We start from the raw sequence: 16,882 nt of genomic DNA, 5'->3' as shown, positions 1-16,882 counted from the left end.
TTTGAGAGAACAATTTCTTTTAAAAATACATTTCTCGGACTTGGGACCTCGGAATTCGATTCCGGGCATACGCACAAGTCCCATATTTTTCCACGGACCCTCGGGACCGTCAAATTACGGGTCCGGGTCCGGTTACCCAAAATGTTGACCGAAGTCAACTTAAATGTATTTAAGTCAAAATTTTAACATTTTCACAGATTTTTCACATATTAGCTTTCCCGCTACGCACCCGGACTGCGCATGCAAATCGAGGTCAAGCTGAAAGAGGTTTTTAAGGCCTCGGAACGCAGAATTCATTTTTAAAAACAAGTGATGACCTTTTAGGTCATCTCACCTTCGTGCTTTTAATATAGTACTAGCATAAAAATAGATCACATATTTTTAGAGTCCCATTAACAAATTTAATTGTTATTACCATTTTCACGGTAAACACCCTTTAAAAAGAAAAATAATTTTTTTAAGAAAAAGGAGAGAGAGAGAGGGGGATGACCTAGTTCAAATCCAATTCACACTCCTCAAATTGCAAGTTGATTACCGTGAACATTTTAACGGAAAGATCCAAATTTGAATATAAACTGATGATGAAAATTATAGTTGTGTAACATACTTTAAATAAGAAAATGACTTATAAGATCTTAATCAATAATAAGTACTAAATATTAGGACCTCCTATATAACTCAAAGTAAGGAAAATATTTAGTAACAAAACTTTGAATTGGTTTTAAAGTCCTAAATATTGGGAAAGTAATTTAAATTATAATTTTGTTCAATATAAAATTAACCAAATACTTTTACTTGGTAAGAACAACTCTCCGATGCTCAAAACTTAGTTGCTGATTGTGTGCAATGTTATTATGTTTATTTTCAGAAAATAAATTTTTTAAGTGATTTTAGCCAAACAAAATGAAGTACTTCCAGTAGAAAGGAAAATTTGAGAACGTTAATTTACATTGTTTTCGGCCTCTTCTGTTACCTTTCCCCTAAATATTAGGAAAAATATAGGTATTGTTGTATCATAATTAAAGTGAATCATTTATATAAGGTAAACTCTTCATTGACTATTAAATTTAGTTGATGTAAAAGTCCTAAATATTAGGAAAATAAGTAAAATGACAATTTTATTTAATGCAAAATTTATTTTTAAAGAGCAAAAAAGACGAACGACATTTCACTAAGGGCATTCGTGCTTTTAATATAGTATAGATATAGATAGATAGATAGATAATTTATATTTACAATTACAATATTATCCAATATAAAGTATACTTATTAAGGGTAAAAAGGCGAACGACATTTCGCGAAGGGCCTTCGTGCTTTAATTTTAATATATAAAATATAGACGAGTAATTACAAGCTTACTTTAATTTTGAGAATTTGGGTATTATATTAAGGACTTATTCAACAATTTTGTTTTAATTTGAAAAAGCTTCTTGGGCTTACACCTCACTACAAAAATACACCTCACCACCCGGGTATACGCCTCGAATTGCTAGGCGTATGCCTCTTGAGACTTTCGCCCCCACCTTCGTTTCGGGGCATTTTTGGTGCGCCTCACCCTAGGGTTCGCCTAAAAAATGCCTTTTAAAACGCTGATCTAAATCGTATGACAACTATGAATTGATATATATATATATATATATATATATGAATTTTATACACTTTTACAGCTATCAGATATAAATAGTTTTGGCCGTGAAGCTAAAAGTGATCTCTGTCCATGAAGAAAACACTAGTCGGATCTACACATCCAAATATCTTATCAATGAAAGTACTAAATTAGCGGTGACAAAGAAATCCATGAAGATAGGCTGATAAATTCACGGTAGATTGTAAATAGTAAACCCTTCATATTTAGAATAGTAGTTTCCTTTAACCCCTCTCTCTCTCTATATATATTGTAAAAAGAATTTGTAGTACTATTTACCAAAATTAGTAGTATTATATTATAACCACAAATATGTAACAGAATTAGTATGTCTATCCATACAAAAATACATATATATCTGATATTACACAAAATAATGATGACTCGGGATATAGAAAATAAGTAGTGAAGCTGAATAATCGGAAATTGATGGCCGCCTTTGACATTAGCATTTTTTCTTTTTGGTTTTCCTATGAAAAATTGATCCTTTAAATTATTGAGGGAAACAAGTTATGTTTCTTCCTCTTTTACAATTCTCTATTATTTATTAACATTGCTCTCCTTCTTCCCCTACCCTCCACCCTCTCTATCTCCATCTATATATATAATAAAAATATATATATACCCATGTAGAATTAAGCAACTCCACTTTTGGGATCTTCAAATATAATTTGAAGACCCCATAAAATTTCAGTTTGTGTCAATAAAGGTATCACCTTTGATTATACTGCGCAAGTAAGGTAAAAATAACTCCTCGAAAAAAAAGAAAAACCTTTAGCGCAACAGTAAAGATGTCCGGAAAATTGCTGTGAAGTTGAATTTTTCAAGGAATTAAAAAAAGGGGCAAGATGAGGTTTATTATAGGCATATATTTCATAATTTTGTGCATGGCAATTCGAGTAAACAGCTTTGTGGGCATAACATGGGGCAGAATGCAGTCACAACAATTAGTTCCATCAATGGTTGTTGACTTACTTTTACAAAATCAAATTCCAGCGGTGAGATTAAGAACTTCAGGCTCTGATATTAGTGAAATATTTTCTGGTACTAATATTAGCCTCGCTATTACCTTGGTAAATAATTACATGTGGCAGGCAAATAGGACAGACCTCGCGTATACTTGGGTAAATGACCGAGTCAAGAATCCAATCAACAAAGGTGTAAATATAGTGTACGTATTCTATCCTTTTTATTTAAGGAACTTGAATGGGGTCTTTATGCATTTTCTCTTATTATATTATTATTATTATTATTATTATTATTATTATTATTATTATTATTATTATTATTATTATTATTGTTTGAAGACAACCTCTCTACCCCTTCTTGAGCTGAGAGTCTATCGAAAACAGTCTCTCTACCTTCACAAGAGAAGCCAGGGTAAGATCTGCATACACACTACCTTCTCCAGACCCTACATGTGGAATTACACTGGATTTTATTATTGTTGTGCCATTTGTTCCTATTATATTCTCGTTGCTACTGTTTATTTACTTTATTTTTACCGTTCCTTGAGCTAGAGGCGGAGCTAGGATTTGAACCTTATGGGTTTAGGATTGTAACTCTTTTAAGTTACTGAGTTCTAAATTAATAATTTCTATGTATTCAGTAGATTTCTTAATACAATACAAATATAGGGTTTGCATAAAATTAGCTACTGGGTTCGGCCGAACCCGCAATCAACACCGTGGCTCCACCCCTGCCTTGAGCCAAAGGTATATCGAAAATAGTCTCTCTACCTTCACAAGGAAGGGGTAAGGTCTGCGTAAACACTACCGCTCCCAAACCCAACCTGTGAGATTACACTGGATTTTTTTTTTTTTTTTTTTTTTTTTGTATTATTGCCGCCTTACTTAGACTTTATGATTTTATTTCCTTAATATATGTTCTTACATTTTTTCAGATATTTAACCGTTGGGACTGAACCATTTTCGAATACGTTTATGAAAGAAGCAAGGACCGATCAAGTTGTGAACGTAATAAAATTAATACGGCAAGCTCTTGACGATATGGGATTAGGGTATGTCAAAACTACAACTTCCCATGGCATGGATGTTTTAAAGCTTACAAAAATTCCATCAGAAGCCGATTTTCGCGATGATATAAAACAACAAATGCTTGAATCGTTAGAGTTCTATAATCAAACTGGAGCACCCTTTGATTTGATCATGTTTCCAATCCATTACATTAAAGAAGTATTGAATTACACTATGGAATTCGCGTACTTTGATAATAAGAGCGGGTTCAAGATTCAAGATGGTAAGTTTACGTACACAAATGTTGTAGAGCTAATGATTGATTCCGTTGCATGGGCAATAAGAAAAGCAGGTTACCCTAATATGAAAATTATGATAGGTCAAATTGGTTGGCCAACAGACGGATATCCACATGCAAATATTGAAAATGCAGAGAGATTTCATAAGGGTTTCTTGAAATTTATAGCTTCAAATAAAGGAACACCTCTTAAGCCAGGTCCTATAGATGTATTTCTCCATAGTTTATCAGATGAGAATCAATTTCGTGCTATATTTGGTGCATTTCAAAGACACTGGGGAATTTACGAAGCAGATGGAAATCCAAAATACAAGATTGATTTTTCATTACAAGATCGTGATACTTATCCAACTCAGGCTAAGGGGATTGTGAAAATGCCAAATAGGTGGTGTTTGTTTAATGGAAATAGAGAAGACATGGATTTGGTAAATAAGAATTATAATTTTGCATGCAATATAGCAGATTGTACGTCCCTGGAAAAAGGAGGATCGTGTGATGGACTAAGTGATGATTCTAAAGTTTCTTATGCTTTTAATGTATTCTTCCAAAAGCATAAGCAGCAAGTAGAATTGTGTGATTTTGATGGTTTAGGTGAAATTAGAGCAGAAAATCCATCAACGGGTAACTGCGAGTTTCCTGTAGAGATATTGACATTCCAAGATCAAGCAGTTAAAGATGGTATGATTTTAAGAATTTGATAAATACGAAATACTTTGTGCACTGAGGTGTCCTACCACGAAAGATCTAATATGATGGAATTGATTATGACATAATTTAAATAGAAATGGAATCAAAGTTTTCGTCTACCACAAATAGCAAAGGCATTGTATGTCATGTAACGAGTGTGAAAAACATGGTTGTTGATCAAAAAATATATTTCAATTAATTAAAGGGTATTACTTTCTATATTGCTTTTTGCCTTCATATTAGTGCCTATTTATATCTAGGCAACTAAATGATATCGCAACCAAAATTCTTCACGGAAATGTGTGCTTAGGGCCCGTCTGGCCATAAAAAAGATTTCTTTTTCTCAAACCAATTTTATTTTTTTGGAATTAGCGTTTGGCCATAAAAATTTTAACTTTTCACAAGTTGAATTTCAGAATTTTTAGAAATTTAAAAACTCCAAAAAGTTATTTTTCAAAATTTTCACTTCAAAACACTCACAAAAATTCAAAAGCAACTCCAAATTGTATTCATGTTCAAACACAACTGTAATTTTCAAATACCATTTTTAACTTGAAAAATAAAATTCACTTTTTTCGTAATTTCACAATTCTTATTTCCAAACGCTCACTCAATCTTACACCACTTTTTTGGAAAAGGAAAAAAGGGAGGGAAAAGAGAGCGCATTTTCAAAGTATAAAATAAAAACTAAAAATAATAATAATGGTTGTCAAAATAAATAAAATATATAAGAAAGTGCTCTTATTTTTTTTCAATTTTCTCTTATTGTTATATTTCTTTATGATTACTCTTGCAAAACTAGACTTTTTGATTCCGAATATGCATTTCGATCAAATATTTATTTTTTGTCGGTCTACAAAATTTCGGTGAATTATTGAAACTAGAAGATAATATTATGTATACGCCACATACATATAAGGACTTGTCCAGTAATTGTAGTCCCTTTAAAGTATTGTGTTCGTGACAAGTGGAATGGAAGAATCATAACAAAGAAAATCTTTATTTTGCTAAAATATACTATGCAACTTCCTGATACGGATAGGAATGTTGAATATAACACAATCCCAAATGAAAACAACAAGAACAAGAACAATAAAAATGAAACAAAGATTATTCAAACGAGAGAAAACTAATAAAGGCCCTAATTGTGGTAATATAATTGACAAATTATTTACCCTAAAAACGGATAATAATTGAATTTATATGTGGTTTTAAGGACATGTGATTGTGATGACCCAAAAGGTCATCTTATAATTTAAAATATAATTCTGCGTTCCGCAATTTGTCCCTTTTTGATTTGCGTGCGCAGTCCGGACGCCCTTTCGGAAAACCTTTATGTGAAAAATTGATAAAAGTAATAATTTTTAGCTTAAAAAACTTATTTTAGTTGACTTCGGTTAATGTTTTAGGTAAATGGATCCGGACCCGGTGGGTCCAAAGAAAAATATGAGACATGGGCGTATGCCCAAAATCGAATTTCGAGGTCCCAAGCCCGAGAAATAATTTTTTGATGAAAATTGTAAGACTGAAATTCTAAGAAATTAATTAATGTTTGATCTCATTGATATCAGGCCCGTATTTTGGTTCCGGAACAGGTTTAACATAATATTTAAGTTATGTCTGTGAAATTTGATGAAAAACGGAGTTTAGTTGACGTGTTTCGGACCTTGGATTGAGAAAATAGAAGTTTGAAACTATTTTGAAAATTTCATGCAATTTGGTGCTAAATCCGTAGTTGATGATGTTATTTTGGCGATTTGATCGCGCGAGCAAGCTCATGTGATGTTTTAAGACTTGTGTGCATGTTCGGTTTGGAGCCCCGAGGGCTTGGGTGAGTTTCGGATAGGTTGCGGGATGTCTAGGCTTAGAAAAGACCTGGTGTAGAATAGTTGCAGAGTAGTAGGTCTCTGAACCTAGAAGTGCGGTCGCGGAGTAAAATTCACGGACCGTAGTAGAAAGACGCGGCCGCGCTGAAAACTTCACGGACCGCGGTGGAGGGCTTTGCAAACCGCGATGGGTAAGGCCAAAATTTCTGCGGCCGCGCCCATTAATTCGCGGACAATGGTGAGGTTCGTGGCCGCCGGTTTTTTGCAGCCCGCGTAATGGGGATCTGAGAAGGCTATATAAACGGGACTTTTCATCCATTTTTTAATTTTTCAAAATCCTAAAACATAAGAGGCGATTTTTCAAATACTCTTTCTTCCCCAAATCATAAGTAAGTGATTTTAAACTCATTTCTTTCACTCTTTAACTTCTTTTTACAAGGTTTCATCCTAGAATCTAGGGTTTTCATGGTGTAATTGGGAATTGTTGGGGTAAAACTTAGGAATTTTGAAATTTGGGGATTTATACCTCTAATTGAGGTCGGATTCCAAAACTAATTGTATATCCGGGATTGGAGATGAATGAGTAATCGGGTTTTGGTCCGAATTTCGGGTTTGGACCAAACGGGCCCGGGTATTAACTTTTGTTGACTTTTTTAAAAATGGCCTAAATTGAATTCTTTGATATCATGGGTAGTTCCTAAGGCTTAAATTGAATTGTTTGGTTAGTAATTTGCTAGATTCTATTGGTCTGGAGGCTGGTGTAAAGGGAAAAGCTGTGGTTAAGCTTTGAGTTTGGCCCTTGGAGCGAGGTAAGTATTGGGTCTAACCCTGGCTTGAGGGATTAAGTATTATCTGCCTTTTTGCTACGTGTTTTGATGTTATGTACAACGTATACGTAAGGTGAAGGGTACCTATGTGTTGTTGTCGGGTCATATCATGCGAGTTAGTCTAATTCTTGTAACTGTGGTACTCTTTGATCATATATTCCATGTTTAGACTCGATCTTCCATGTATTGAGAAATTCTTATCATGTTGTATGGAATTGGGTATTGATTGAGTGTTGTCTCAGAGTTGAGGCTGGTATTGTGGAATTAAACGTTAAAGTAAGACTGGTTATGATATTTCTATCTCCCTATTGTTATGATATCTCCACCTTCCTGTTGTTATTGATCATTGTTTTGGCAAGGGAGAGTGTTAAAGCACGAAGGGTGATGCTGTGCAATATTTTGTAAGTGACTGATAATGCACGAAGGGTGATGTCGTGCCATATTCTGTAAGTGATAAAGCACGAAGGGTGAAGTCGTGTCATATTCTGTGAGTGTTAAGGCACGAAGGGTGATGCCATGCCATGTTATGAGAGAGTTAAAGCATGAAGGGTGATGCCGTGCCATTTCTATTATTTCTTATGGTGAGGATGAGAGTAAAAGCACGAAAGGGAATGTCGTATACTTGTTTTGCTATGTCTATCACTTTCATTGGTGCATGCATATTGTTTAATGCGTTTCTTCATTGTTATTGTTTTCTTAACCTGATTTTCTTCCCCCTCAGCATGTTATCCCCTTTCTCGTTATTTACTGATTAAATTCTACTTGTTGTTATTTTCTCGTATATGATTTAGCTGCACAGGTTCATGTTACTGTCTTGTCCTAGCCTCGTCACTACTTCGCCGAGGTTAGGCTTGACACTTACAAGTACATGGGGTCGGTTGTACTGATACTGCACTCTGCACATTATGCAGATTTTGGTGTAGGACAGTGCGGCTCAGAGTTTGGGTTGCTGCCTTCAGTCCACATGAGACCAAAGGTAGATCTGCCGGTGTTCGCAGACCCTGGAGTTCCCTTCCTAATATCCTAGTTTCTCTGTTTTCCTGTATTTCGAGGACATGTGTATTTCTTTTAAACCAATATTTGTAGTAACTCTTAGAAGTTCGTGGATTGTGACACCAAATCTTTTGGGTAGTCGTGTTTTAGTGTTTTAAACTATTATAAATTTCCGCACTTCTTATTTGTTTAGTTCAAATTATTATAAATTACTGTTTTGGTTAAGGATTAATGTGTTAGAACTGTATCTGTTGGCTTGCCTAGCATTCTAAGAGTTAGGCGCCATCATGATCCCGACGGTGGAAAATCCGGGTTATGACAAGTTGGTATCAGAGCACTAGGTTACTTAGGTCTCACGATTCACGAACATGCTTCATTAAGTCTGGGGGATCGGTACGTAGACGTCTGTATTTATCTCCCAAAGGCTACAGAGTTTAGGAGTAAATTTACTTCTATTCTTCCCTATCGTGTGATGTTGTTCTCTCATTGCTAATTGAACTCTTCTACTTTGTTCTCTCACAGATGGAGAGAACGCATACCACTTTATTAGCTGATCAGCAGCTCGAGACCCTAGTGGCAGCTCCTACGAGGGGCAGAGGTCGAGGCCGAGTTCATGCTAGAGGCTGAGGAAGGGAGAGGGCTCAGCCTAGAGCTCAAGCAGCAGCACCAACATTGGGTCCTCAGGTGGAGTTTGATGATGAGGTTCTGGCCCAGACAGTTCCAGCAGGACCAGCTGAGGTCCCGAAGGGGTTCATAGCCACCCAGTGCTTCAGGATGCTTTGGTCCATCTTGTGGGACTTATAGAGAGTGTTGCTTAGACTGGCACATTTCCTATAGCACCAGTCTCTCAGGCTGGGGGAGGAGCCTAGACTCCCGCTACTCACACTCCAGAGTAAATGGCTCCCCAGTTTTAGACTCCAATAGCGCAACCAGTTGGGATAGTTCCGTTGGGTGTTGTAGTACAGACCGGTGATAGATCAGCTATGACTTCTGAGGCCTTATGGAGGTTGGATAGGTTTACCAAGCTTTTCACCACTACTTATGGCGGTACATCTTCAGAGGATCCCCAGGACTATCTCGACACTTGTCACGAGGTATTACGAAACATGGGGATAGTGGAGACCAATGTGGTCGATTTTGCTGCCTTTCGTCTGTCAGGTTCTGCCAAGAGATGGTGGAATGATTTTGTGTTGACTAGACAAGCTGGGTCTCCTGCCTTGACTTGGGAACAGTTCTCTCAACTATTTCTCGAGAAGTTCCTTCCTATCACTCAAAGAGAGGACTACCGTAGACGGTTCGAGCGTCTTCAGCAGGGTTCTATGACTATCACCCAGTATGAGACTAGGTTCATTGATTTGGTTGGTCATGCTCTTATTATACTTCCTACCGAGAGAGAGAGGGTGAGGAGGTTTATTGAGGGACTTGCTCAGCCTATCAGATTGCAGATGCCTAAGGAGATAGGGAGCGAGATTTCTTTCCAGGATGTAGCCAATGTGACCAGACGAGTTGAGATAGTTTTAGCTCAGGGGAGTGGTCAGGGGTCTGACAAGAGGCCTCGACATTCTGGTGGATTTAGTGGTTCCTCATCTAGAGGCAGGGGTTATTTTGGTAGAGGCTGTTATGTCTTGCGTTTTCTTACGTTAAAAGTTTCGTCTTCTGTTAATTGATGTAGACTCAGGGATGAGCTCATTTTGACGTTAATGTATTTACGTTATTTATAACAAGCTATATATAAGTGTCCTAAAGGATAAAAGGTACACAAATTAAAGAAATCGAGTTTCGTTGAAAGTGCCAATTTGGGATAAAATACGGGTCGAGCGATAATACCGATAATTATGAACTAGTACCATGCAAGATACCATAGTACCACGGTAGTATAATGTATAAAATATATTAAAAATAAGTAGAATTTTAAGGAAATTGTGGCAATTTTTAAATTACGCGGGTAATTGGTTAATTACCGGGTAACGGGACATTACCTAATTAACTAATAAGTGGATAAAGATTTATAATTATCACCACCCAAAACGTGACAGCTGACCATATAAGAAAAAAGTGACTAAGGGTTACATTTTCTTATGTGGCCATCTAGGAACAAGACCTTAATTACATGAGAGACAAAGTCATAAGACTTAGTAAGTCTCTGATAAGAAATCATATGTACTTTCCTTTCAAAATGGAAAAGCAATTCAAAGATATAACTAACACCATGAATCTTAGGGCAAAGGAAACATTAGAAGTACAAGCCTAATTCTCATTCCAAAAAAAGCTTCGTAAAGCCAGAAGCAATTTCGTTCAAGTAATTTCAAAAAAGTAGAAGCAAATTTCGTTCAAAGAATTCAAAAAGCTGAAGCTTATTCTGATTTTTTTTAGTTCTAAGTTCAATCAACGAAGTATTTCCAACGGAATATCATACGGAGTTTTCCCTATTCCAGGTATGTTAAGGCCATCCCTTCTTTCTTTTGGCATGGTCCAAATTATACTAAAGAAACGAGCAAACACACAGTTTTTATAAATTACTCTACTCATAGAGATACTAGGGGTGTCTATATTCTTGATTATCCATGAAAATTATTATTATCTTCTGTACATGGGTCTCAAAATAATATACAGTTGAAAAAGTTTATCCGGAAGAAATATTGAGAGTTTTACGTACTTTTCATGCATTTCACCCATTTATACATGTGCATTGATCCATGACCAAATTGCGTTATATACGCGTATATATATGTAAATATATGTATATGGGATATGGAAAAAGGTTACGGTGTTATATACGCTTCACCACCTGATCAGCAGGTATATGTTGATGATATTGCCCACAGTGGCCGAGACGATATGATGGGATTCCCTCAGTGGCTTGATAATATTATGTACACCCATACCTATGCATGGCACGACATTTATATGCATGTGCATGACATTATAAATGTTTTAGAATTTACAAAGTTGTTCAAATTTAAAGACGTGTTTCTATATTCCATATTTTATCTATGTCTTTTACATACTAATTTTCATGCCTTACATACTCAGTACATTTTTTGTACTGACGCCCTATTTCACAGGGCTTGCGTTTCATGCCCACAGGTACAGGTAGGTAAGCTGACGGTCCCCCTTTTCAGGATCCTTAGTTAGAGAGAGTTAGCGTGCTCCACTTGATCCGGAGCTGCTTTTGATTTTGGTACGATAAATGTGTATATATATATATATATATATATATATATATATATATATATATATATATATATATATATATATATATATATATATATATATATATTTATATATGGGTATGACGTGGCTCAGTCCCGTTTTTGTACAGTTATGTTTCTATTAGAGGTCTGTAGGCAGTATGTCTAGTTGGGTTGTATGTGGCCTTGTTGGCTTTCAATTTTGGATGTATAGTTGTCTATAGCAGCCTTGCCAGCTCGCTCACTGTATTCTGCATGTATACATACATATGCCTTGTTGGCAGGTTTCCTACATGTATATTATTTTCGTAATTCACCAGATATTATTCAGGTTCATATCTTAGACACATGTTTAGGTGTGTTTGACTGGTAGGACTCAGGCACCCATCGCAGCCCGTCGGTTTGGGTCATGACAGAGGACATCCTCCCAGGCTGTTTCATTTAGCACTCCAGGTTTCTCATAGTGTTTCAAGTGGTTGTGGCCCTCATATGCAGTATTTCGATAAGCTAGCCTATAGTGTACCACCAGCACCTATCAGTGCACCTCCGTTCTAGAGTTTTCAGGATAGTTACTCAGGCCGTCAAGGTCAGTTTCAGGGTCAACAGTCTTAACAGTCGAGGTCTTGTTATACTTGTGGCGATCCGAGGCACATTACTAGGTATTGTCCCCGAGTATCGAGTAGTTCTCAGCATCAGGGTTCTCGTGCCATGGTTCCGACACCAGGAGTACCACCGCTCGCTCAGCCAGCTAGAGGTAGGGGTCAGATAGCTAGAGGTGAAGGTAGAGGCATTAGTGGTGGAGGTCAGACCGCTAGAGGTATAGGCCAGCCAGACATGGCCCGTCCTCGAGATGTAGTTCAGAGTGGTGGGGCCTAGCCCCAATGCTATGCTATTCCAGCTAGACCTGAGGATGAGGCATCAGATGCAGTAATCACATGTATGGTTTCAGTTTGTAGTAGAGATGCCTCAATTCTATTTGAGCTGTGTTCTACTTATTCATATGTGTCATCCTATTTTGCTCCCTATTTGGTTGTACGTCGTGATTCTTTTAGTGCTCCGGTATATGTGTCCACACATTTGGGAGACTCTATTATTGTAGATCGTGTTTATCGTTCATGTGTGGTTGTCATCGGAGGCCTTGAGAGTTGGTGTAGATCTTTTGCTTCTCTATATGGTTGATTTGATGTCATTTTGGGGATGGATTGCCTGTCACCTTACCATGCAATATTGGATTATCACGCCAAGACAATGACCTTAGCCTTACTAAGGTTGCCTCGATTGGAGTGGAGAGGGACAACTGGTCATTCTACCAGCAGGGTTGTCTCTTATATGAAGGCTAGGAGTATGGTAGAGAAGGGGTGTTTGACTTATTTGGCTTATGTTCATGATTCTAGCACCGAGGTTCCTTCCATGGATTCTATAACAATTGTTTGTGAGTTTCTAGAGGTATTTCCTGCAGACCTGCCAAGGATATGACCCGATAGGGACATTAACTTTCACATTGATTTGGCCTTGGGCACTCAGCCCATTACATATGGCCTCGCCGTCGTTGAAGGAATTGAAGGAGCAGTTACAAGATTTGCTAGATAAGGGCTCTATTAGACCTTGTGTCTTACCCTGGGGTGCGGCGGTGTTGTTTGTAAAGAAGAAGGATGGATCGATGATGATGTGTATAGATTATCGGCAATTGAACAAAGTCACCATCACGAACAAGTACCATTGCCAAGGAATGATGATTTATTTGATCAACTTCAGGGTGCCAAAGTGTTTTCGAAGATTGATTTTAGATCTGGTTACCATCAATTGAGGATTAGGGAATCCGATGTCCCTAAGACAGCTTTTCCGACTCGGTATGGGCAATATGAGTTTTTAGTGATCTCATTTGGGTTGACAAATGCCCCAACAACATTCATGGATTTGATGAACCGAGTGGTCAGGCCCTATTTGGATTCCTTTATAATTTGCTTTATTGACTATATCTTGATATATTCCCGCAGTCAGGAGAAGCATGAGCAGTATCTTCGGACCGTTCTCTAGACTTTGAGGGGCAGCCGGTTATATGCTAAGTTTTCGAAGTGCGAGTTTTGGTTGAGTTCAGTTGCTTTCTTGGGTCACGTTGTATAGGTAGAGGGTATTCAGGTGGATCCGAAGAAGATTGAGGCAGTCAAGAATTGACCCAGACCCACATCAACTACAAAGATCCGCAGTTTCTTAGGATTAGCAGGCTATTACCATCGGTTTGTGGAGGGGTTTTCATCTATAGCAGCCCCGATGACCAGGTTGACTTAGAAGGGTGCCCCGTTCAGATGGTCAGACAAGTGTGAGGCGAGTTTTCAGAAGCTCAAGACTGCTTACAGTGCCAGTGTTGTTGTTGCCCACCAGTTGAGAACCTTATACCGTATATTGTGATCCATCTTATATTGGACTTCGTGCGGTATTGATGCAGGGTGGCAATGTTATTGCATATGCTTCGCAGTAGCTGAAGATTCACGAGATGAATTATCCAGTTCGCTATTTGGAGCTAGCACCCATTGTTCACGCGCTAAAGAATTGGAGGCACATCTGTATGGCATGTCGTGTGAGGTGTTCACGGATCACAAGAGTTTGCAGTATTTGTTCAAGCAGAAGGAGCTAAATTTAAGGCAGATATGGTAGTTGGAGCTATTGAAAGACTATGATATCACCATCTTGTATCATCCCAGGAAGGCCAATGTGGTGGCCGATGATTTGAGTAGGAAGTCAGCTAGTATGGGTAGCCTTGCGTATATTCTAGTCGGTGAGAGACCGCTTGCATTAGATGTTCAGGCTCTGGCCAGTCAGTTCGTGAGGTTGGATGTTTCTGAACCTAATCGTGTTTTGGCTTGCACAATTGCTCAGTCTTCCGTGTTTGAGAATATCAGGGAGCGGCAGTATGATGTCCCTCATTTGCTTGTCAAACAGTGCAGCACGAAGATGCTAAGCATGTTACAGTGGGAGATGATGGAGTTCTAAGGATGCAGGGTTATTTTTGCGTGCCTAATATGGATGGGCTTCGTGAGTTGATTCTAGAGGAGGCTCATAGTTCCTGGTATTCTATTCATCCGGGAGTCACCAAGATGTATCATGACTTGCGGTAACATTATTGGTGGAGGAGGGTAAAGAAGGATATATATTTGTATATGTAGCTCGGTGTTTGAATTGTCAGAAAGTAAAGTATGAGCATCAAAGACCTGGTGGTTTGTTTCAGAGGATTGAGATTCCTGAGTGGAAGTGGGAACGTATCACTATGGTCAGCACATTTCATTCCTATGGCAGTTTCCTATTCTTCGGAGCGGATGTCAAATATTATATCTGAGATATCGTTCGTCTTCATGGTGAGCCCGTTTCTATCATTTCTGATCGAGGTACGCAGTTCACCTCGAATTTTTGAAGGGCAGTACAACGTGAGTTGGGTACGCAGGTCGAGCTGAGCTCAACATTTCACCCTCAGATGGATAGACAGTCCGAGCGTACTATTCAAATCTTAAAGGATATGCTCTGCGCTTGTGTTATTGACTTTGGAGTCTCTTGGGATCAGTTCTTGCCATTAGCGGAGTTTGCCTACAACAACAGTTATCAGTCGAGCATCCAGATGGCTCCCTATGAGGCATTATATAGTAGACGGTGTCAATCGCCAATCGGATGGTTCGAGCCGGGAGAGGTTCGGTTATTGGGTATAGAGTTAGTACAGGATGCCTTGGATAGGGTCCAGATCATTCAGGACAGGCTTCGTGCAACTTAGTCCAGGCATAAGAGTTACGCCGACCGTAAGGTCCAAGATGTTGCATTCATGGTCGGAGAGAGAGTGTTGCTTTATGTATCACCCATGAAGGGTGTCATGAGATTTCGAAAGAAGGGCAAATTGAGCCCAAGGTACATTGGGCTTTTTGAGATTCTTTGGAGAGTGGGTGAGGTGGCTTACGAGCTCGCATTACCACCCAATTTATCAGCAGTTCATCCGGTATTCCACGTGTCTATGCTCCAGAAGTATCATGGTGATCAATCCCACGTGTTCGATTTCAGCTCTGTCCAATTGGACAAATATTTGAGTTACGAGGAGGAGCCGGTAGCTATTCCAGATCGTCAGATTCGCCAGCTGAGATCAAAGAGTTATCTTTCAGTTCATGTGCAGTGGAGAGGTCAGCCTGTTGAGGCAATTATCTGGAGTCCGAGTCCGATATCCGGAGTAGATATCCCCATCTTTTTCCCAGCTCAGGTATTTTTCTATGTCCATTCGAGGACGAACGGTTGTTTTAGAGGTGGAGAATGTGATGACCCAAAAGGTCTTCTTATAATTTAAAATGTAATTCTACACCCTGAGGTCTTAAAAACCTTAATTTTCCCCTCCTCGATTTACATTCACAGTCCGGGCGCACTTCCAGAAAGCCTTTATGTGGAAAATTGATAAAAATAATAATTTTTGGCTTAAAAAGTTAATTTTAGTTGACTTCGGTCAATGTTTTGGGTAAACTGACCCGAACCCGTGTTTTGTTGGTCCTAGTGGGTCCGCAGAAAAATATGAGATCTAGGTATATGCCCGGAATCGAATTCCGAGGTCCCAAGACCGAGAAATATATTTTTGATAAAAATTGTAAGACTGAAATTCTAAGGAATTAAAGGAATTGATTAATGTTTGATTTCATTGGTATTGGGCCTGTATTTTGGTTCCGGAGCCCGGTACATGTTTAATATAATATTTAAGTCATCTCTATGAAATTTGGTGAAAAACAAAGTTTAGTTGACGTGATACAGACCTTGGGTTGACAAAATAGAAGTTTGAAACTATCTTGAAAATTTCATGAAATTTGGTGCTAAATCCGTAGTTGATGATGTTATTTTGGTGATTTGATCATGGGAGCAAGCTCATGTGATGTTTTAAGACTTGTGTGCATGTTCGGTTTGGAGCCCCGAGGGCTCGGGTGAGTTTCGGATAGGCTGCGAGATGTCTAGGCTTAGAAAAGACTGGGTGTAGGGTAGTTGCAGAGTAACAGGTTTTTGAACCTAGGAGCGGCCACGTAGTAAAATTCGCGGACCGCGGTAGAAAAACATTGCCGCGCTGGAAACTTCGCGGACCACGGTGCAATTTTGTTGCCGTGGCGGAGGGCTTCGCGGACAGCGGTGGGTAAGGCCAAAATTTTCGCGGTCGCGCCCACTAATTCGCGGACTGCGGTGAGGTTCACGGCCGTGGTTGGTTTTTCGTGGCCCGCGTAATGGGATCTGAGAGGACTATATAAATGGGACTTTTCATCCATTTTTAAATTTTTAAAACCCTAAAACATAAGAGGCGTTTTTTCAAATACTCTATCTTCCCCAAATCATAAGTAAGTAATTTTAAACTCATTTCTTTCGCTCTTTAACTTCTTTTTACAAGATTTCATCCTAGAATCTAGGGTTTTCATGGTGGAATTAGGGATTGTTGGG

At 38.4% G+C, this 16,882-nt stretch overlaps 1 protein-coding gene across 3 annotated transcripts; it reads left to right on the top strand.

Annotated features, from left to right (window-relative positions):
* The first annotated feature begins 2,172 nt into the window (after positions 1 to 2,172).
* Positions 2,173 to 4,805, top strand: LOC107820594 (glucan endo-1,3-beta-glucosidase 8-like). 3 transcript variants are annotated; one of them, XM_016646908.1, is made up of 3 exons: positions 2,173 to 2,643; positions 2,740 to 2,816; positions 3,549 to 4,805. In XM_016646908.1, exons 1-3 carry the CDS (start codon positions 2,494 to 2,496, stop codon positions 4,615 to 4,617), a joined length of 1,296 nt encoding a protein of 431 aa, XP_016502394.1. In that variant the 5' UTR covers positions 2,173 to 2,493; the 3' UTR covers positions 4,618 to 4,805. The 3 variants fall into 3 exon arrangements, with proteins under 3 accessions (XP_016502394.1, XP_016502395.1, XP_016502393.1); XM_016646909.1 differs by having other exon boundaries at positions 2,173 to 2,816; positions 3,549 to 3,904; positions 4,001 to 4,805; XM_016646907.1 differs by having other exon boundaries at positions 2,173 to 2,816.
* The last annotated feature ends 12,077 nt before the right edge of the window (positions 4,806 to 16,882 follow it).

Source organism: Nicotiana tabacum, chromosome 16 (genome assembly GCF_000715075.1).
Source record: "Nicotiana tabacum cultivar K326 chromosome 16, ASM71507v2, whole genome shotgun sequence".
Taxonomy (NCBI): domain Eukaryota; kingdom Viridiplantae; phylum Streptophyta; class Magnoliopsida; order Solanales; family Solanaceae; genus Nicotiana; species Nicotiana tabacum.
This window is presented reverse-complemented; position numbering and strand designations above follow the sequence as displayed.